At 31.1% G+C, this 22,894-nt stretch overlaps 2 protein-coding genes across 5 annotated transcripts; both read right to left on the bottom strand.

Moving 5' to 3' along the window:
* Nucleotides 1-2,390: 2,390 nt before the first annotated feature.
* LOC112755212 (glutaredoxin) lies at nucleotides 2,391-6,048 on the bottom strand. Its single transcript, XM_025803154.3, has 4 exons — nucleotides 5,779-6,048; nucleotides 5,600-5,688; nucleotides 3,845-3,943; nucleotides 2,391-2,649 (listed from the first exon to the last, which is right to left on the bottom strand). Exons 1-4 carry the CDS (start codon nucleotides 5,832-5,834, stop codon nucleotides 2,567-2,569), a joined length of 327 nt encoding a protein of 108 aa, XP_025658939.1. The 5' UTR covers nucleotides 5,835-6,048; the 3' UTR covers nucleotides 2,391-2,566.
* A 9,862-nt stretch (nucleotides 6,049-15,910) lies between these two features.
* LOC112755213 (uncharacterized) lies at nucleotides 15,911-22,201 on the bottom strand. 4 transcript variants are annotated; one of them, XM_025803155.2, is made up of 9 exons: nucleotides 21,979-22,201; nucleotides 20,719-21,057; nucleotides 20,430-20,463; nucleotides 20,039-20,269; nucleotides 19,494-19,583; nucleotides 18,920-18,985; nucleotides 18,742-18,833; nucleotides 17,990-18,037; nucleotides 15,911-16,502 (listed from the first exon to the last, which is right to left on the bottom strand). In XM_025803155.2, the coding sequence occupies exons 2-9, from the start codon at nucleotides 21,051-21,053 to the stop codon at nucleotides 16,391-16,393; spliced, it is 1,008 nt and encodes a 335-aa protein (XP_025658940.1). In that variant the 5' UTR covers nucleotides 21,054-21,057; nucleotides 21,979-22,201; the 3' UTR covers nucleotides 15,911-16,390. The 4 variants fall into 4 exon arrangements, with proteins under 4 accessions (XP_025658940.1, XP_025658941.1, XP_025658943.1 ...); XM_025803156.3 differs by having other exon boundaries at nucleotides 21,956-22,196; XM_025803158.3 differs by having other exon boundaries at nucleotides 20,039-20,189; nucleotides 21,979-22,192.
* Nucleotides 22,202-22,894: the final 693 nt, after the last annotated feature.

Below are 22,894 nucleotides of genomic sequence, written 5' to 3' on the forward strand. Positions count from 1 at the left end.
TTGTCTATATCGATCACATACCTCAACCATTATAACAATTTTTCTAAACAATCATGCTGAAAATATCAACCATAGAAATATACATTGAAATAAAAAAAAAAAGCATTTAATGATTATTCAATCTAGAATTAGATCTGTGAAAAAAAACCAATGTTATAAATTTTTTTGTATATATTCTTTGGCTGTTTCTTTCAAAGTTAAGAAATATATTCTGAGGACAAATATTCCGAAGAATATTATACAAGAGTATTATTAAGAAAAATGAAAAGATTTTGTCTGTTATTAAGTGTCACAAGTGTACGATGGTTTTTTAGATTACCACTTTCACTAGTTTGATCTTTTATATCTCAATTGCATTATAATAGTCTTCAAAATTAAGTTGAGTATTATAGTAATTCCTTGTCATGATTTAATTTAGTCATGACTAGCATTTAAGAAAAAATTTTCAGCAAATCTAAGAATTGGATTTTATAGCAAACAAACAAATAGAATTCTCAATAACACTAGAAGACAACTTATGCTTAGTCATTATATTTAATATATACTCAACATATTTATAGAAAATTCTACTTTAATATTTATAGCAAAGTATATTCTGTTAATTCTATTTACTAAAATATTTATAAAGCAACCTTTTTAAGTTACTAAGAATGAATTTTGTCTGTCACTTGGAGCAGTTTAATAAGTTAAAGAGTTTTAAAGTTATTTACACAAAATATCAAGTTCTTAAAAAGTAAAAGACTCATCAACACAAACAAAATTAGAACGGAATTGATGAAGTTAGATTAGGATCAAGACTCATATCTAAAAAAAAACAAATAACAACAAAGTAGTTTTACAACTTAGTGACAAACAGAGCATTCATAGCCCCACAAGAGATAATTGTATAAATAATAACTTTTAGTTAAAATAAATTCACTTTAATAATAGTGACAAAAAAATATACGCAAACACAATGATAATTAATTATAAACATCAAACGTTCAAACTTTTTTATTTTATATAAATATAAGTGGAAGGTTATCTAATCCAAAAAAGTCAAAATAACAGACAGAAATTACATTTAAGTTATTTTTCTTTGTGTGAATTCTGAAATAGATATGTTCCACTGATTTTGTGGACATAAAATAGACACGTACTATTTTTCATTTTATATGGACCTGAAAATTCAATTATATACGGACAAGATACACCAAGTCTAGCGTTTACTATCTCTAGCTGCAGTTTTTGTCATAAAACTTTCCAAAATATTTTGACATACAAACTATGATCAAGCTAGAAGTTGTTAAACAAATCAATAAGTGCACCATCAATTCAATAATAATCCATATGATAATTTTATCCAAATTCAATACTAAGTTTACATTCAAATTGTATATTCAAAATAATATTTATATTGTAATTTAATTTCTCATATGACAAACTTAATTAATTTTAACACAAAATATGTCTCAAGTGAATTTTTTTTTGTAAAATACTTAACATAAACATCATGTTGATAAATAAGTTAGTAACTAACGAAATAATTAATTTTAAAATTATTTTTTATAATGATAAAAATAATACAATACTAAAATTGACTATAGATACAAAGTTTACTCACAGACTAAAATCTAAGAGAAGAATTTCTACTCCACACATTTCAATTGGCAAGGAGAGTAGTTCCTTTGAGAATTTAATATCACAAATATAACAATAATAACTCTAATAAGTTAATCTTGACATCAATCGATATAATAGAACTTATATACCTAAAAATCTTAAATTTTATCTTATTCTAACCTTAAATTTTTGGATTTGTTAATACACATAACTATAACCATGACAAATTAAAAATATAGGTAATTATCAAACTAAAGAGTCATTTTGATGTCTTAATAATTAGTAACACTTGAATTAAAAATAATTTTATTTTTTCAAATTTAGGTTACTTTAATGAAATTTTGAAATAAAAACCAAGATAGGGCATAATATAGTTAAAGTAGAAGAAAATTAGTGAAAATAATTAAAATAAAAGTGTATGAAATTATTGTTGAAGAAGAGACATGAGGGAGGAGAGGAGAGTAAGGCGTTAAGGGAGATAAGAATGAAGAAGAAGAATATGTTTTGCTGCACTGATTTGTGCTTGTGCTATTGGAGTTTGAGAGAAGCGTAAGAGGATTATGGGCTTGGCCATGTCGTCTTTCTATTTGTTATTTTTTTAACGTGGTTCTACATTCTTAGACCCCCTTTCGACACGTGACAAGAAAGTGTCAGAGCATCTCTGTATTTGTTAAGTCAGCATCGAAAAGGAATCTAGAGACTATTATGGTCCTCGAACCTCAATCTCAAAACATTTTGAAATCGCATAATGCAGCTTATTAAAAGAGCTGTAATTTAAGTTGCAGATGTAGCCCATGTAAACTTTTTCAAACGGTTGTATTTCAAATTTAAAGAGAATCCACACTGAAGAGAAGGAAAATAAAAAGTAGAAAGATATGCATCTTCAATTACATCTAAAAGACCAAACAGCGAGCGTCTTTACTCTTTATTAAGCTATTAACTACATAAGAGGAAACCGGGCTCGTCAACCAGAAGCAGAAGCAACAGTGGTACCAGCCGAAGTCAGCAGAGGTACCAGCTTCCCCTGACTGTGCAAATTAGTTGTTGCTGCATAAAAATGAAGAATAACAACTCAATTTCATTCGTTGACATTAGAATAACCTATAAAAGAATGCACTTGAAAAATTCACACGCCAACAAAAATAGCCATAAAAAATAAAAACGACAAAAAGCCACGGAAAGATTTAAAAACTTCACCAAAGTCACCAATCATCAAATATTTTCTTTTATGGAAAAGGCTCCCGTGACACCTCGTCAGCCTTTTGAATTCACTCTGTCATGAGGGAAATAGTAGAACAAAGTCTAGACGGGTAGGTTGATGTTGAAAGTGATAGACTTGAACAAAATGATTAGAACAACATAGTAGTGGTGACTGGTGACTCAATGACAAGGTGTGCACTGATGAAGCAGTGCCAGAGAAGGCAGTGGACACGTAGCAGAAACAGCTGCGGATGTCCGAGGGAGAAAACAGCATGTGGAAGCACATCAAGCCTCGGACAGCAACACTATTGGCTGGGCTAGGCAGCGCCGGAGAAGAAGACTCAGACAGTGTAAGGTGTCTTTCTTTTGGACTAAGAAGAGAAGAACAAAGCATAGGACGCTCCAGCAACCACAAAGACACACAATTGACTAAGATTTTTCAATAAAAAAATGCCTTTAAATTGAAAGGAGCAAAGTGGCTGCTGCTAGTGAATGCACAGCTTCCATAAGTCTTATTCAACTACTCTCCATAAATGCACCACCTAAACTACTGACCATTGTATCACAACAATATATCTCAACATATTTCAAGAATATTAGGAGTGTTGAAAATCAACATTACTTTTATTTTGGATTTGGATACAAGTTATCTTAAAATACATCAAAATAGATTCTGGCCCTCATCGGTATAATTCCTTCGCCATTAAGTGAAATGAAGTTGATTGATCATTCAAGAGTTTGACCTTGAAGAACTTACTTTTGTTGGAAATAAGTAGTCTTTAGGGAGAATTAATAAAATTGCCCAACCCCAAATAAGAGTCCAAAATTAATTTGGACATATATTAAGGCTAAATAAATAAAATTACTCCTTAGATCATTTTTGATGTTCAGTCTTTTTAAACTTTTAGTCAAGGTGATCAATAGCAAGAAAAGTATATATAATAATAAAACAGTGAGCGTGAATATTTTTCCCAGATTGCAGATTAAAGTATTATATATGTTTGTAAGTATAAACAGATCCATGATAAAGCGTAAATCTTACCGTCACAGCCGCCAATGTGGTTCCCACCGATAAACACATTTGGCACAGTCCGCTGACCAGTCCATTCGGCTAGTGCCGATTGGATCTCACTTCCATCAGCTGCAAATGTCCAATCACGTGAATTAACTTAACTTTCAAATGCAAAATTGCATAGAACCAATCATCGAAGAAGCTTAAGCCATAAAACATTTTTGAAGCATTTTCTCAACATACAAAAATTAAGCTATCCCTGAGGTCCTGTTTGGTTAATGTATACCATGAAACAGACAGGGAGACAAAATATTTGTCTGTGAATGAGGTTTGGCAAAGCTAATGAGCAAGACACACAAATATTTGGAAAGACTATAATACCCTTGATTCAGCCACCAGCCCAACACAACCACCACCACCACCAACAACAACAACACTACCACCACTTTCTCAACCACTCCTATTTCAACCAAATTCAATTAAAACAAAACAACAATTATTATCAAAATAAAATGCAATTTCGTTTAATATCCGGACAAACTATTAACGCCCAAACTACCAACATTAGCATTTTCAAATACTATTGATACAATTATTATTTAAGAAGAGTATAATGAATTTTCTATTAAATAAAAAAAACAGCGATATTTTCTATGCAAATATAAAAAAAAAATACTAACAAAAAAATCTTTCTAAAAAAGATTAAAAAATAAAATGTAAGTACTTTTTCCAAAAGTTATGTTTGAAATATCTCTAAATTAAGAAAGAAAGAATAATTAGTTAAATACATATATCGAATAAACTATTTCTACCCATGAAAGATGAAAACGCCGATACAACTACTCCCGAGAAAACTACACCACCATTGCCACCAAAAAAGAAAAAAAAAATACATCAACATAAATGTTCTCAAATCCTACAAATCATCCTCACCTTCCAAACCTTTACCCAAATATGATATCTCACTCTTTCTCTCTTTCATGGTAGTTTATTCTTTGTATAGTGTGTGTCATATAAGTGTACAGACACCTCACTTAGTCTATTTATCAGATGTGAATATAGCATCTCGATACAAGTAAAGTAATCCTCGATCCATCACATTTTACTAAAGTTTTCAAATACCTACTTTAGATTAGAATACACTCTAGCACAGGAAACAAATATCTTTCTAATCTTTTAAATTTCAATACTGAAAGTTCAATCGAAAGTTTCGATCTACTAACATTGTTAGGAGTATCTGGACACCGTGGTGCCAAGCAGAAAACGTAATGGAGTTCTTGAGGATGCATCTCTTTCCCGAAAGGATACCAAAACCTTTTTTAACATTGGGTCAGATTGATTTGGCCTAAACAATGAGGTCACTTAATAGTTTCAATTTTTTAGGCTATTTTTCCAGAGACAATCTTTAGGCAAAATCTTAGTGGATAGTAGTACAATCAATATTCAATTAACTCGCAAAAGACAAAAATCATCGAAATCTAAGACCTGTTCTTTTTGAAAAATAAAATATGGGTAAAGTAAAGCTTATTTTATTCACAAAATCAGTTTGACTAGAAACTGAGGAATCAATGGATCATATGACCAAATCTACTTAAAATACAAATCATATAAAAACAGGAAAAATAAATAAAAAAGATGACGATCGAGAATCTTTCAAAAATTGGAAATGTCGGCGCCGATCATCTTTTCAATTTTAACCCACCACTCACAAAACTCAAATAAGGGTTCACAAAAGCGATGAAATCACGAAGGGATTAAGGAAAAAGTGAGAAAGAAGGAACTCACATTCAGTGTTGAGTTCAATGACCTTGACAGTAACACCCAATTTAGTGAAGAGCTGCTTCACTTCGACGCAGAATGGGCAATAGGTTTTGCTGCGAATCGAATTAACACTGTCAGTTCCGGAGATCTTTCACACAAAAGAGAGAGCAAGAGATAAATTAGGAAGATGGGAAGAGAGAGACCTGAAAACGACGACTGGATTTGAGGACACGATCTCCTTGGCTTTGGGCAACGCCATGTTTTTTCTTTCGTTTTGTTGTGTCTTGCTTTGGCATTTGTGCCCGAGACTGTTTAATTATTTATAAATTAAGATTTAGGGATTTTTTAATTAAAAGTTAAAAACAATTCATATTTATCATTTTAAACAAATATAAAACTATTCATCTTTTTGTTGTGATAAGATTGAATAGGTGGATATTCATTCTCAAGAGAAAATGAATTTAATGAAGGTTGAAAATGTTACTTTTTGTATGCTTATAAATAGGAGGCTAAAAGCACCTCCAATGGTGAGTTCTTCTTTGACTTTTTTCTGACATATAGGAACTCTAACCATTGGAGGAGAGAAGGAGTGAGTTCCCGCACAAGGATCAAAGTAAGGCAGGGACTCAAATTAACCAATAATAACTTGCCATTTGGCAAGTTATTATAAAAAAATAATAATATAAAATCTGAAATAATTAAATAATAATTAAATTAGTAATAATTATAATAAAAATTATATTAAATAATTATATTATTATTTAATTAATAATTTATATTAATTATTTAAATAATAATTAATTAAATAATTAATTAAATTAAATAATTAAATTTTTATTTAATTAATAATTTATATTAATTATTTATATTATAATTAATTAAATTTACTTACATTAAAAAATAAATTTAATTTTTATACCTTATAAAATAATTTTTAGTTGAGTTGGTTATTTTTATTTTTAAAATTTAAAATGCTAATGATATTATTAAAATTAGCAGTTGTAAACACAAAACTATAAATTAGTATAATCTCGAATTATATATTGTGTATTATTATTATATATGAATTTATTTAATATTAATATCTTTTAATAATGAATTATTTTTAAATTTATAAATTTAAATAATATTATTGAAAAAAATTAATTATATTAATTTTAAGTATTTTAATTAATTAATTAAGTGGGACCACAATAGGGACTAAAGTTAGTTCCTCCTAATGGAGAAGAGATAGATACTTTGAGTTTCTATTTATTGTTTATGATGCAAAAGCTGATGTGGAGTTACTTTTTATGACAGGTGGGCCATAAACAAGAATTGGGATGAGTTCCCTACTGGAGATGGTCTAAGAGCATGAGTTCCTCTTTCACTTTTTTCTTACACATAGGAACTCTAACCATTGGAGGAGAGAAGGAATGAGTTCCCGCACGAGTCTCAAGGTGAGAGAGTCCCTCTAAACAGGGACTCAAGTTAACCAATAATAACTTGCCATTTGGCAAGTTATTTTTAAAAAATAATAATATAAAATCTAAAATAATTAAATAATTATATTAAATAATAAAATAATAATTAAATTAATAATAATTATAATAAAAATTATATTAAATAATTATATTTTTATTTAATTAATAATTTATATTAATTATTTAAAAAATAATTAATTAGATTAAATAATTAATTTTTTATTTAATTAATGATTTATATTAATTATTTATATCATAATTAATATTGAATATTATTTATATTATTATATTAAATTATAATTAATTAAATTTACTTACATTAAAAAATAAATTTAATTTTTACACCTTACAAAATAATTCTTAGTTGAGTTAGTTATTTTTATTTTTAAAATTTAAAATGCTAACGATATTATTAAAATTAGCAATTGTAAACACAAAACTATAAATTAGTGTAATCCCGAATTATATATTGTGTATTATTATTATATATGAATTTATTTAATATTAATATCTTTTAATAGTGAATTATTTTTAAATTTATAAATTTAAATAATATTATTAAAAAAATCAATTACATTAATTTTAAGTATTTTAATTAATTAATTAAGTGGGACCACAACAGGGACTAAAGTTAGTTCCTCCTAATGGAGAAGAGAGAGATGCTTTGAGTTCCTATTTACCGTTTATAACGCAAAAGCTGATGTGAAGTTACTTTTTATGACAGGTGGGCCATAAATAGGGACTGAGATGAGTTCCCTACTGGAGATGGTCTAAGTCTCAGACAAACACACAGCACTAAACAATTCTCTCTCCCGTTCAAGTTGCAAAACTTCTTTCTCTCTTTATATATATACATTACAATATATAATATTAGTAAATATATTAATTATCTCTATTATACTGAGTAGTAATTATGGTAAATACTAATACTAGAATTATCTAATTATACTTCTTTATTTTATTTTATATTACCTCATCCTTATTTATTTAGTTGTTTTACAACACGTTATCAGCACGAGACTCTGATCAAATTTTAGGAAGACTCAGGTAACAAATTTTCATTATGTCGAAACTCTCTCATCTTGAATTTAATGCTTTTGATATATCTGGAAACAATTATTTATCATTGATACTAGATGCTAAAAATCCATCTTGATTCAATGGATCTTGGAGATACCATTAATGTTGAAAATAATACATCTCAGAAGGATAAAGCCAAAACCATATTTTTCTTTCATCGTCATCTTGACGTATGATTGAAAAATGAATATTTCACATTAAAAGGTCCTGCAGATCTGTGGAAAGACCTTGAAAAATGGTACAATCATCAAAAGACGGTGATACTTCCTCAATCCCAATATGTTAGAGAAAACTTTATCAACCTTCCATGCCTCGAATGTGCTCCTACAGCAGCAGTATCGAAAAAAAGGGGTTTAAAAAATATTCTGAGTTAATTTCTTGCCTTCTTGTTGCTGAACGCAACAATGAATTACTTTTAAGGAATCATGAAGCGCGCCCAGCTGGCGCCGCCCCATTTCCTGAAGTAAAGGCAGCAAATTATTATCCCATAAGAGATAAATGGCAAGATTTTGGTAACAAGAAAAATGGAAAGAAGAATAATTATATTCACAAGAAAGTGGGATAAAGAAAGAAACAATAAGTAAAATAAATCAATTGAGGATAAATATTTCCATGGTGGTGGAAAGGGCCATTAGTCACGTACCTGTCGTACTCCAAGACACCTAGTTGATCTTTATCAAGTATTTGTGAAAAAAGACGACAAAGAAAGGAAACAAATTTTGTTTCAAATGATGCTGAAAATTTCACCACTCATTATGATGTATCTGATTTCTTTGAGGATCGTGAAGGAAATATTGGTCATTTGATTAATGATGGAATAGTTTAATATGTGGGATTGTTAAGTATCCATGTGAATAAATAATGTAAAGAACTTATTGTTAAGTTTTATTTTCTATATATTTAAATTTCAAATATGATGTATATAAATAATGAAATATTAATGTTTATGAATTTTGAAATCATTAAATGTGTCAAGTTTTAAAATAAAATTTTAGTATATGACATTATTTTTATATACAGTATTTCTTAGAAAAATAATTCCGATCAAGTATTCAATTTAAGTGTGTATACTATTCATTTTATTATTCTTATTATTTGTCTTTGAAGAGAATGGCAATGACATATAGTGAAGATATTTACCTTGCGAATAGTATAAGTTCGCACACTATTCTCAAAAGTAATATATATTTTACTCATCTTGTGCCAAAAAAAGAATATGTTAATACTATTATTGGCTCAGGCAACGTGATTGAAGGCTCCGAAAGAGTTATAATTTTGTTTAACGAAGGAACAAAATTCATAATAAATAATGTAATATTGTCTACCAAGTCTCTAAGAAACTTGTTGAGACTATGAATGAGAGAAATCATGAGTACTTATGTATCACAACTCATGATTTAAATAAAAAGGTTATATTAGAAAAATTACCCTCACTCTCATCTGGTTTATATTATACCAACATTAGTGCAATTGAATCACATGTCATTGTAAACCAGAAGTTTACTGGCCCAAATGAATTCATAACTTGGCACGACCGATTGGGTCATCCGAGAACAACCATGATGAGGAGAATTATTGAAAACTCCCATGGACATTCACTAAAGAATAAGAAGATTCTTAAATCTAGTGAATTTTGTTGTGCTGTATGTTCTCAGGGAAAGTTAATTTTAAGGTCATCACCAGTAAAGATTGGATTTGAGTCCCCTGAATTTTTAGAAATGATTTAAGGCGATATATGTGGACCTATTCATCCACCATGTAGATCTTTTAGATATTTTATGGTCCTAATAGACGCATCTTCGAAATGGTCACATGTGTGCTTATTGTCTTCTCGCAACCTGGCGTTTGCGATATTACTGGCTCAAATTATTCGATTAAAAGCACAATTTCCAGAAAATTCAATCAAAGCAATTCGTCTTGATAATGCTGGTGAATTTACTTCCTAAGCTTTTGATGCTTATTGTATAGTTAATGAAATAAGTGTTGAACATCCAGTAGCTTATGTTCACACACAAAATATGTTAGCAGAATCACTTATTAAACGTCTCCAATTAATTGCTAGACCCCTTACTTATGAGAACGAATCTCCCAACCTCGGTTTGGGGGCATGCTATTTTACATGCTGTAGCACTTATTCGTTTGAAGCCAACGAGTTACCATCAGTTCTCTCCTATGCAATTAGCTTTTGGCCAGCAGCCAAATATTTCCCATTTAAGAATATTTGGGTATGCGCTATATGTTCCTATTGCACCACCTAATCGCACCAAAATGGGACCCCAAAAAAATTGGGGATATATGTTGGATATGATTCTCCCTCTATAGTGAGGTATCTTGAGATAAGATATATTTAAATCCCGGTTTGCGGATTATCATTTTGAGAAATCAAAATTTCCAACATTACGGAGAGAGAATAAGCTTCCTAAAAAGGAACTTAATTGGAATGCATCATCCTTGATGCATTTAGATCCTCGATTAGGGCAATGTGAACTAGAAGTTCAAAAGATTATACATTTGCAAAGAATAGTAAATAAATTGTCTGATGCATTTTCCGATACAAAGAGGATAACCAATTCTTATATACCAGCGAAAAATACCCCAATTCAAATTGATGTACCAGTTGGACAAATTGCCACCGAATAAAATACACGCCAGAAGCGTGGCAGGCATGTCGGTTCCAAAGACAAAAATCCTCGAAAGAGAAAAGAGGTAAATACTATTCCTGTTGAAAAAGACATAGTAAAGACATCTGTAGTTGTCCAAAATTCTGATATAGTTTTAATGCCAGAAGACGTTTAGGTACCTGAAAATTGTGAAAATGACGAGATCTCGATAAATTATGTCTTTACAAGAGAGAAATGGGACTGAAATAAGACAATTGTCAATGAAATATTTGCATATGACATCAAATATCATGCATAAAAGTAAGGATCTTGAGCCAAGATCAGTCGAAGAATGTCGACAAAGAAATGATTGACCAAAATGGAAAGAAGTCATGAAGGCTGAGTTAGACTCACTTGCAAAACATAAAGTCTTTGGACCTGTAGTCCGTACACCAGAAGATGTAAAACCTGTTGGATACCGATGGGTATTTGTGAGAAAACGAAATGAGAAAAATGAAGTTGTACGTTACAAAACTTGACTTGTAGCACAAGGTTTTTCACAGAGACCCGGTATAAATTATGAAGAAGCGTATTCCTCTGTAGTGGATGCGATAACATTGCGTTATTTGGTCAGTTTATCTGTATATTATAAACTGCATATGCATTTAATGGATGTGGTAACAGCCTATTTATACGGCTCATTAGATCGGGATATCTATATGAAAGTCCCTGAAGGACTAAAGATATCTAAACCATCCAATGAATATTCGCAAGGGTTATACTTAGTCAAATTGTAAATATCTTTATATGGTCTAAAGCAATCTGGACGAATGTGGTATAATCATCTTACTGAGTATCTGGAAAAAAATGGATTCAAGAATGATAATCTCTGTCCATGTGTTTTCATAAAGAAATCTGCATCTGGATTCATTATAATTGATGTGTACGTTGATGATTTAAATATCATTGGGACTTGTAAAGAGATTCCAACAATTATAAAAACTCTAAAAGAAGAGTTTGAGATGAAAGATCTTGGAAAGACTAAATTGTGTCTCGGCCTGCAGATCGAGCATATAAAAAATGGGATCTTTATTCATCAAACAACATACACAGAGAAGATCTTGAAAAGATTTTATATGGATAAGTCACATCCCTTGAGTACCTCAATGATCGTAAAATCTTTGGATGTGAAAAAGGATCAATTCCGTCCTAAAGAAGAAAATGAAGATATCCTTAGTCTTGATGTACCATATCTCAATGTCATTTGAGCGCTAATGTATCTTGCTAATAATACAAGACCCGATATATCATTTGCTGTAAATTTACTAGCAAGATATAGTTTCTCTCCAACCAGAAGACATTGGAATGGAATCAAACAAATCTTTCGATATCTTCATGGAACAGTTGATATGGGATTGTTTTATCCCTATGGATCCATGTCACAACTAGTTGGCTATGCAGATGCTAGATACTTGTCTGATTCACATAAAGGGAGATCTCAAACAAGATACCTGTTTACGTATGGTGGAACAGCTATATCATGGAGGTCCACGAAACAGACGATTGCTGCAACATCCTCTAATCATGCCGAAATAGTAGCGATTCATGAAGCAAGTCGCGAGTGTTTTTAGCTCAGGAGTTTGATCCAATATATTCTATCATCATGTGGACTGATTGATCATAAGAGAGTTTCAACTGTCCTATTTGAGGATAATACAGCATGCATTGCTCAACTTAAAGGTGGATACATTAAAGGTGATAGAACAAAGCATATTTCTCCCAAATTCTTCTTCACTCATGATCTTCAAAATCAAGGGACAATTGATGTCCAACAGATCTGATCAAGTGATAATATGGCAGGTTTATTCACAAAGTCACTCCCAAAATCCTCCTTTGAAAGATTGGTACATGAGATTGGAATACACCGATTTCGAGACATTAAATGATGTCGACAAGAGGGGGAGACTTTACTTTTTTTCCTTGGTTAGGTTTTTTTTCCATTGAATTTTTCTTGACAAGGTTTTTAATGAGGAGACAAACACACAGTAATAAACAATTCTCTCTCCCTTTCAAGTTGCAATATTTCTTTCTCTCTCTTTATATATATTAATTATCTCTATTATATTGAGATAGTAATTATGGTAAATACTAGTACAAGAATTATCTAATTATACTTTTTTATTTTATTTTATATTACCTCATCTTTATTTATTTAGTTGTTTTACAACACTTTTTACCTAATATTCCTCAATTTCGCGGTAAAAACAATTTTGCTTATCTTACGTAGCGTTTGGGGAGAGATTAAGATTAAGAGACAACTATTAAAATAAGTCTTAATATTGGGTTTAATGAAAAAGTGAGAGATAGAAATTTAAATAAGAATGAAACTTTAATTTAATTTGTACAAAAAATAAAGTTGAAATTAATTAATAAAATGAGAATATTTTAATTATAAAATATTATTAAAATTTCAGTCTCTATCATAAAAAATTTCAGTCGTGTCTCCACTTTTTGGAGGTATTAAAAATTTTGATGATAAATACTAAAATTTTAGTACCTGAACCAGCAAATATAATATTGAATCTCAATCTTTCCGTCTCTGTCCTACAGTCCTAGTACCTCAAAACAAACTTTACCTTAAAATACAAAATTGACTAGCAAGCAATTTCGCATGTATTGTCTGTGGAATAAAACAATTTTAGTACACAAAGCTTGCTAAATTGTACAATTCTAGTACTTCAAAACAAACGTTACCTTAAAATACAAAATTGACAAGCAATTTCGCATGTATTGCCTGTGGAATAAAACAATTTTAGTACACAAGGCTTGCTAAATTGTAGTAGAGAATTTTTCAAGATGATTTCGATTATGCTGCCTGCAAAAGTAGCACAAAAATTATACAATTTTACAAGAGTGACTGCAAATTAATACAAACTACAGTCTAACTCGTCCTGATTATACCAGATGATCAATATTTGTTAACCATTCACATTTTTTTTTGAAAAGTATAGGTAAATAATGAAAATATTAAACAATGTAAACAATAGATATATTAAATGTTCATTTTACTAATGTACGGATGGTTATTTTAATATTAAAATTTAGAGGGTTAATTTGGAGGGGTAGTGTGTTTTTATTTGATTGGTAATTGTTCATATTGTTCAACAAAGTCATTGTCCCCTAGCATTCCCTTTTTTCTTTCTACACAAAAATAAGTTCAACAAATAAGTGTAATTGTTATTGTTTATTCGAATACAGCCATTATTATGCATAATTGGTTGTTGCTTTTCCTAATTGACATTAGCAGTCTTATTCATGTTAACATAAGAATGTTCGGAATTAAACACATTAAAAAAAATGGTTCATTTCTTTTGACGTCCTATGAAATATTCGATATGAACTATTCACCACTTCAAAATGCTGATTCCGGACACTTTTACACGAACACCCCACATCCACCCATTGCAAGCGTCCGGAACAACACACCCAAACCCCACCTTGTTATCCCTATCAAAGACACAGAATTTAGCTTAATGGAGTCATGTACTCATGTTCAGGGCAAACCTAAGAGGATAAAAGCATAAATAAACCATGCTTAAAAAATGGGATTGAAATCACTGAAAATTCTGTGTAAAAGGCTCGAGCACGAGCTGCCACCAATGAAGCTCCAAGTACACACTGATTACAGTCCAACCACAAAATTCAAGGCCCAACACTAAACATGTTACATATAGCATCTATTCCCAGTCAATCCATACCTTCGATACCACTTCACCATGATAAACTCGTATGGAATCAGAATGGATTCGTGGACAAAGTATCGTACAGATCCAACCAAGTGAGGAGCCTGACTTTATTATCAACAAATTTAAAATTATAAAAAATCCTTAAAGAGAAAGAAAAACACCTTGACATGCAGTAGGCGCCATAGTGTCGATTATGTCGTTCTTGTTTATATAATTTGTTTTATATTTAAATTTTATAATAGTCAGTAGATAAGCGCATACTATTATACTTGTTTACAAAACAAGCTAAACAGTATTGTATTGTAGGAACCAAAATTGAAATAAAAGGGTTGGATAAAATATTCAAATTGATCTTCAAAAAATTTTAAATCGGATGTGTTGTTTTTTAATAAATTTTTATTCTCTATAAATTTTCTAGAATTACTACCGTCGAACTCGTTGGTCCCTTCATCGTTTTCAAGGGGACAAATTTTACAGTGATTTTTTTTATCTAATTATCTTATAATAAAATTTTGTCCAACATAAATATTAAAAATTTGATTAAAATGACAAAGAACAAATTGTCCGATAAGAATAATTTTCGAAAACTGTTAGTGAATACAAATTTATTGGAGACCAAGTATCCGATTTGAAATTTCTTAAAAACCAATTTGGATATTTACTCAAATTTATTGCAATCATGACTATAAGGGAACGGAATAATCAATCTTTGATAAAATAAATAAATAAATGAATAAAATACAATACACCAATATGGGAACAGGATTAGGGAGCTATATTTTTTTTTTTGCCAAACCCAGTGATCATATATTTATAGGATTTTTTATTTTAATAAATTAAATAAATATAATAATTACTAAAATAAATAATTTAAAAAATTATTATCAAAATCTGTTCTTCTGTAAACAAGATAATTTTGCACGTATATCGTAAATATAAAAATATATTTTCTAAAAATAATAAAAAATATTAATAATATTAATAATTCAAACTTTTAACATGCAACTAGTACTTAAAAAAATTGATAGAAGAGATTAAAATGGATATATTTGATCAATTAATACTCAAAAAGAATACATACAAAATTTTAGATTAAATTATGATCTAATTAGATTGATTTAAATTTGAAAAATAAAAAAGTTATACATGTTCAAGTTTTATGATGAGAATAAATACAGTAATTGTACTCACTCCTAAAAATTGAAAGATGGAAAGTGTGAAGAAGAAGATGCACAATAAATAAAGTAGAAAAAGAATGGGCACGTTGCAAAAGTAGTGCAGACGTACCACTTTTGAAAAACAAAGCGGAAAACTTGGTATGCTATTTGCATTTTTTTTCAAGTAAACATTTTTGTTATGAACATTGGATATTAGTCAAAATAATGAGCACATTGCATTTGCGGGTACAAGAGTAGAGTAATTGAACAAACGCTGACAATACCGGAAGGTTCACAAGCAGCTCAAAAGGGGTTTTAAATATTAAATATGATGTAATGAGTATAATTGGGCTACATCCAACTTCTAACATTACCATTTATACTATAGTATAATATTTCTAGTAAAATCTAGTTCTACCTTTAATTAATGGACTTATATAACCCAATTAGTCATTAGTTGGGGAACAGGAAATAATGCCATAAAAATGAAGAGCTCCCCATCCTCAACTTGCTCCCTACATAAATCTTGCCTTACCTTTGGAGAGGAAGCATTTTTAAGCGGTAGCATAATTGAAATGAATTCTGGATGCTTCACATTACTGCATTCGCGGAATTTCAGTAATGTGATGTGGCCATGAGCGCGTTAAAAGGACTCAGTTGTGGATAGCATCTTGCAGCTGGAGAACACACCCTGATATAGTTTTGCAGTAGACCCAAACAGCAATTGGCTCTAAAGCGACCCGACTTAGATAGCGGTTGATCTTTCCTTTCAGCACTGGTAAGAGGATGGGAACCATTTGGACAAGAAATAATGTTTCATTTCCACAATCAGCACAAATAATCCATAACATGGAATATGCAACAATCCGACCAACAAATACCTACAATACACACCAAAAACGAAAAGATTAAGCATATCGCATATGTTATTTTGAATGTTAGATAAGGGACACTAACTAGACAACTTGGACAACGTAGAGATACCATGTTACAGACAAACACTTACCGTACGTTAAGGTAAGATCAAATTTTAGTTAGTATTAGCATTCATTTGTAACTGCCGAAGCTATTAAGTAGTTTGTCAAATTTAAACTATGTTTATCTTTTACCCAAATCATTTATAAGCCAATGTAACAGATTCCTTACCATTTGTAACTCCTAGCCTAAAAATAAAATGTGTGCTCACTGCTCACCGCAGAATGTCGACCTCCACTCGTCTCCTTATCCATACACCATACCCCACCACCTTAAATGTTAGTAATTTTGTTCCCCTTGATCTCAACTCATCCAACTGTATTTTATGGCATGAACAAGTGTGCAACTTGATTGAGAGCCAAGACTTTGGGGGCTGTATCTCCGGCGAAACTACGGCCCTCTTCCAATGGTGGAACAGGAATTCTTACTCAAACAGACTCCCTCCTATTTAAGGAACCTACACAATCAATTCATAACTAAATCTCCGATCAACTTGTGATGATCTTTCACTCATTGATAAGCCATTACCAGAACAAGATAAAGTTTTTTCACCGTTTTCATGGGCTTGGCTTTGACTATAACTCATGCACCACTACCATGATTCACCTAACTATCCCTTCTTATCAATCTCTCACTCCCCAACTCATTTACTATGATAATCGCACCACAGAATTATCCAAGGCTCTTACCCCAGCCTTTTATACCCACAATGCCATCAAAGCATCGTCCCGATACATCCCAACTAAAACCCTAAACCTCGTTCTATCAGTCACTCTGTCACCTCGAAAGGCCATGGATTCACTCCCCACTCCACTTCATCTGGTGCTAATAAGCCTCCCTCTCAGGCTTCACCTGCAGTTTAGTGTCAGATTTGCAAGGATGGCAACCATGATGGACTTGGTTGCCCTCATCTTTTCAACCATGCTTATCAATCTGAGTCTCTCTTGCTTGCACTTTCAGCTCTTACCCTCAATTAGGCTGATGATACAAATGCATAGCTTCCTGATACTGATGCCAATGCACATATGACAAATGATGTAGGTATCTTAATAACGTTCGTCCATATTTGGGTAACACTTTTGTTGTTGTTGGTAACGGCAACATTCTTGTTATTTCTCATATTGGTGATACGTCCCTTTCTCTTTCAAATGGTTCTAATATGCTATTAAAAATGTTCCAAGAAACCCAATATCGATTCTAACGTCTAAACAAATTTGTCAATCCTTTAACAGTTATTTATTTCTATATAATTAAAATCACCAGAACAAGATACCAGGTAGAAAGGAAGCAGGAAAGATGAAAATATAGAGCGTCGATATATTCATCAGATGTATCATCATATCATTCATTAGTCCAAAAATGTTTGAAATCTGTACATGGTGAAATGACCTACCACAATGGAGCAAGGGGCAACGATAAATCAAGAAATGGGTATGGCCACCTGCAAAAAAGAGAATGCCATTGCCGTTAGTGAGACCCACTTCTCTGCATATTTTATGTTATTAATGATGCATATTTCTAGAAAATACAAGAAACATAGTGTGAACATTCTAGATAAGCTATTGTCTTAGAAAAATCTAACAATAAGGTAAAATAAAATAATAAATTACTGCCACTCGGAGGCTGTGAACCACAAGTATAGATAATAGGCCTCAAAGGCCTCATTTTGGGAGTGCACCAATTTCCCCAAGGGCTGCGAGTATACAAGCGTAAGAAGTAAAGGGACAATTTCAGCATTAGTTCAGGCATAGCGAAAGGACAGGAAGGTGGTGCAGTGCTTAACGGATTGAGCAGAGAATGGGAGTAGAGGATGACAGATGGCAGAGGAGAGAGAGTAAGTACAGAGTATGTGAGTGAGGTCAATAGGAGGAGGTATCTAGAACATGGATTGGATTGTAAAGAGGTAATTTCTGGGAAATTGGCTTGGGAGAGCAGAGCTGCTATGGTGCTCTTTCTTCCCTCTGTTGCCTAATTCTGAGTTCCCTTCCTTGTAGCTCAGATTCAGCTATAAGTGTTAATAATACACCTTTCTTCCTATACTTTTTTGTGTACCCTTACAACTCCTTCCTTCAGACATAACCATAACTTCTAATATATTATTTATAAATCTAACATTCTAATATGATAAAGTATAGAAAATCTTACCAAATTGGGACACAAGCATGAATGATCCACTGAAAAATGACAAAAGCTCCTGTCCATAACACAAAGAATGACATCCCAGTCCAGGGAACTTGCTGAAAAATATACGTTGAGTTAATTCAACATCAGAGTTACTAAAGCATTTAGTCCAAATTACGATATTAGAAGTGAAAATATTCACCAGACAATTTAGAGCTGTATCCCCAAGGAGCAAGATAACATTTAGTGTATGCATATTCACTGTCATCTAAATAAGACATAAAATCTTTGGTCAGATGAAACAGTAGGATTTCAAATTCATAGCAAATTACATAACTATATTGGCCTAAAACCTAATCTTGATCATCCATTTAACAATTTTATTTATTTATTTATTTTTGTTTTTTGGTGATAACCAAACATCTAAGGCGCTCCAAAATAAGAAAACTAATTTGAGTTTATGACAACTTCCTTCTTCAACCATCAGTATCCAGTCTACACTCCGTTACCTCCCGTCTATACTCTATGTGCCCCAAGTTCAACCATTTATGACAGTTCATAAGTCAACCCACTCGATTAGCAAATGGTAAGAAAGCTATGTAAAAAAAAAGGGGGCCACTCCCAATAGAAAGAACATTCATAACAAGATCTTATTAAATTGGGAATGGCATTATCAAAATGGGAGTGACAATATTTACTTCCAAAAATAAAATTGAAGCATAAATTAGAGAGAATAAAGTAAGAAGAAAGTAAATCTTCAGAAATTTGCCACTCACAAAGTTCCAATCATAATCCTTCAGGGTAAGAAACGGAAATATAATGAACCAATAAACGCAATCTGTGAGCATCACTGCCCCTGCATTCATCTGTTTGGAGGCAAAATAAAGACATTAAAATTTAGAGGAGCACATGAAACAATGTTAGTCAACAACGCATGACAGATTTTTATACTACTAACATAATTGAAAAAGATGTTATTTGTTCAGCTAGATAGTATACAAGTTCACATAAAAATGATTTGCCTTTGAATGCAATAAGATCCATCACAGGAGATTTAGTCTCAGCCAGTAAATTATCTAACAAATTTTGTATAAAATTTGCATCAGCTTAACAAGGAGATAAGAAAATTCAAGATTCCAAGAAAGTGAGTGTGCTGGCCTGGGGGTAGATTAACAAAAATGAGTTCACATAGAGGGGACAAAAGAGTAAAATTAGTTCACCATCATAAAATAAAGAACTAACTACATAGCATCATATCGAAGAAGTAAAAGACTAGTATCCATTATCCATACAACTAGAATTACTGAATTTTTCTAGTTACCTGGAATAGAACACGAAAAAGGCAACTCAAGGTAGCTGTCACACTACCCCTATGCATTTCGACCAGGGTATCAGCATGATCCTCCATTCTAGAGAGATTTGCAACCTCATGATGCATGAAAGGCATGTTTCGTTCTTGGTCTACATCTATCCTAGCAAAATTAACATTAGAGGTGGAGAATGTTGATGTTTTATACTGATAACACCCATACACTGACAGCACACATCCACACTACAAAATGAAAATTCGGAATCAAATTGTGTGTTAAGGCTATTTGCCTGAGTACTATATTCTGAGTGTAAATAAAAAGCACCGCGGAATGGCATATTAAGATATATGAAAGGGAAATAAATTGTAACTAAAGGCTCCTAAGAAGGGTTAAGAGACTTACTGCAAAATAAATTGTAACCGAAGTGAAAGTCCACCTGCAACAAATCCACAGTAATAAAAATTATAACTAGAAGTTAGAAGCTAAAGGAAAGAAATGTAAAATACTGGAATGAAACTGAGAGGAAAGTAAAAAAATCTAAAATCAGAATGGAGAACTTGTGCACTATCATAGCTTCTCCAACTGAGAAAACAAGCCACCAAGCAATAGCACCAATATAAGAATATAAGAATGGCATTACCAAGAAGCCAAGAAAATATAAGGAGAAGTGAACAAGGAGAAAATGCTTAACTGCGTGTAATAGTAAAATATGGTGCCACCATTAATACTAACTTTGGCAATCAGCGTTGCCAAAAGAGAAGCAAATGCAATAACTCGAAAAGCTAGTAAACAAATAGGGTGAATTTCCTTTAGGCATGGTTTCCATGCTTCATCACCAGGTAAAGTCCCATTGCCATCTTGCTGATTTTTTCCTTTGCCATGCATAGAGTCCCTCGAACCTTCATGCTTCCATATCACAAGAAACGCCACAACCATGGGCAGCAAAACACAAAGTGCACAAAGATAGACCCTCCAATTCAACCAATAACTAAGGGTGGTTGTATCTGCAGTATCTTGCAGCTGCATTCTCCTAGAAAATCATTGATGCTAACATTAAAATCACAAACATTTGTTTCAGCACAAAGAATCAAATAATAATCTAGCCTTCACACAAGTTTTTATAACAGAGAGTTCAATCCACTGGTAAGTTTGTAGAAATGCAAGAAATTTGTGCTTTTGGTCAAACCAAAGTGATTTTCAAAGGAATCAATTTTGCTAAGGTCAAGAATATCCACATCATAGTCTAACTGAGATTTTTTTCGATGCACAATACTCTAACTGAGATCATAGTCTAATTACCATTAAATTAAGACAGTGGAACTCACACGTGGTATGATTAAACCCACGTCTAATTACATTGCGGCCAGCACCTCAGTTCTTGTCTTATCGAATTTTCTTTTCTTACAAACAAATAGGATCATAACAATTCCGATCAAACACTAAAATTTCTATTGTTTAATTTGATTTCAAACCGTAAATGGCCCAAGATTAGGCGACCCAAATAGAAAAAAAAAACAGAGTAAAGCTATCAAAATTTGAACCCAACTCAGCAACTCTTATGTTTCCAATTAATCCCAATCCCTGCATTCTGCGTGCCCTGTTTTAATCTCATTGAGTTCAACGAAAAATCTCCATATTCCCATATAGGAAGCTAAATTCCCCAAAACCAGCAACTTCACATTTACAATGATAAATTAATAACAAACTGAACATAAATCAACATGTAAAGGTAGAAATGAAACTAGGAAGTTTAAATGAATGATGAAAATGGGACAAAATTATCTGAGGAAAAAAATGTATAGTATATCAGCGCATTTTGATTATGCTAACAACTGAAAAACACATAAAAATAAAGAAGGATAAAGAATAGAGAATCAATGGATACATTAAATATAGTAACGAAAACTTGAATGTGATCAATGACTTACGAAACTCTGGTTTTGGACCTTACCGATTGGCAAAGGAAAGTTTCTGTTCTGTGAAAATGAATTTGCACAGGAAAGAAAGGCAGAAAAAAAAAAATAGAACGCAAATAGAAAAATAAATAAAATAAAAAATTATTTATCCAATTAAGCGGTTCAAGGTGACTAGGCGAGGGATCAACGTTTAACAGTGTTTATCCTCGTGCAGGTTTTTTTTTATTTTTATTTATTTATGAGATTCTTAATTACGACTTTCTGCTTCTAAGGTCTATTATCCATTTAGGCTTTGGATGTAGGATGAAAAATGGGAAAAAAAATAAAAAAAATAATTTTTTTTATATTATTTAGCTGGAGAGAAAATAAAAAAAAATTATTTGGATGAAAAATAAAATAAAACAAAATAAAATTATACTGAAATAAAATTATATTAATATATTTATCTATATTATATATAAATTATATTTTAAAATTTTAATATATATCTTTGTCAATAATAATATTATTTTAAAGTTATTTTTTATTATTTTTTAAATATCATAAATAAAAGAATGTATTATTTTTTAAATATATATAAATAAACAAGTTCATAAAAAAATAATAAAAATTATTCATAGGTTACGTCATTAATTTCTTTAATCATATTTAAAAAAAAATTTTACTAAATCGTCTTTATAAAATAAAATATTAATATCAGAAGTGATTAACATTTTTTTTTTACTATATGTGACAAAAAATTATATGCAATTTTTATAAACATAAAATAAAACACTAAAAAAGTAAGAATGACCAAAATTTTAAGAGAGAAATATTTTATCATTACACCGATTTTAAAAACGTATTAAAAAATTTAGTGATTTTTTAAATATTTTTTGAAAACCTAAGAAAAAAAGAATTAGTGTTTGAATTTTTTTATATAAAAATACCTTTTAGTTATTAGTTATGTTT

The sequence above is a fragment of the Arachis hypogaea genome, chromosome 16 (assembly GCF_003086295.3).
Source record: "Arachis hypogaea cultivar Tifrunner chromosome 16, arahy.Tifrunner.gnm2.J5K5, whole genome shotgun sequence".
In the NCBI taxonomy this organism is placed as follows: Eukaryota; Viridiplantae; Streptophyta; class Magnoliopsida; order Fabales; family Fabaceae; genus Arachis; species Arachis hypogaea.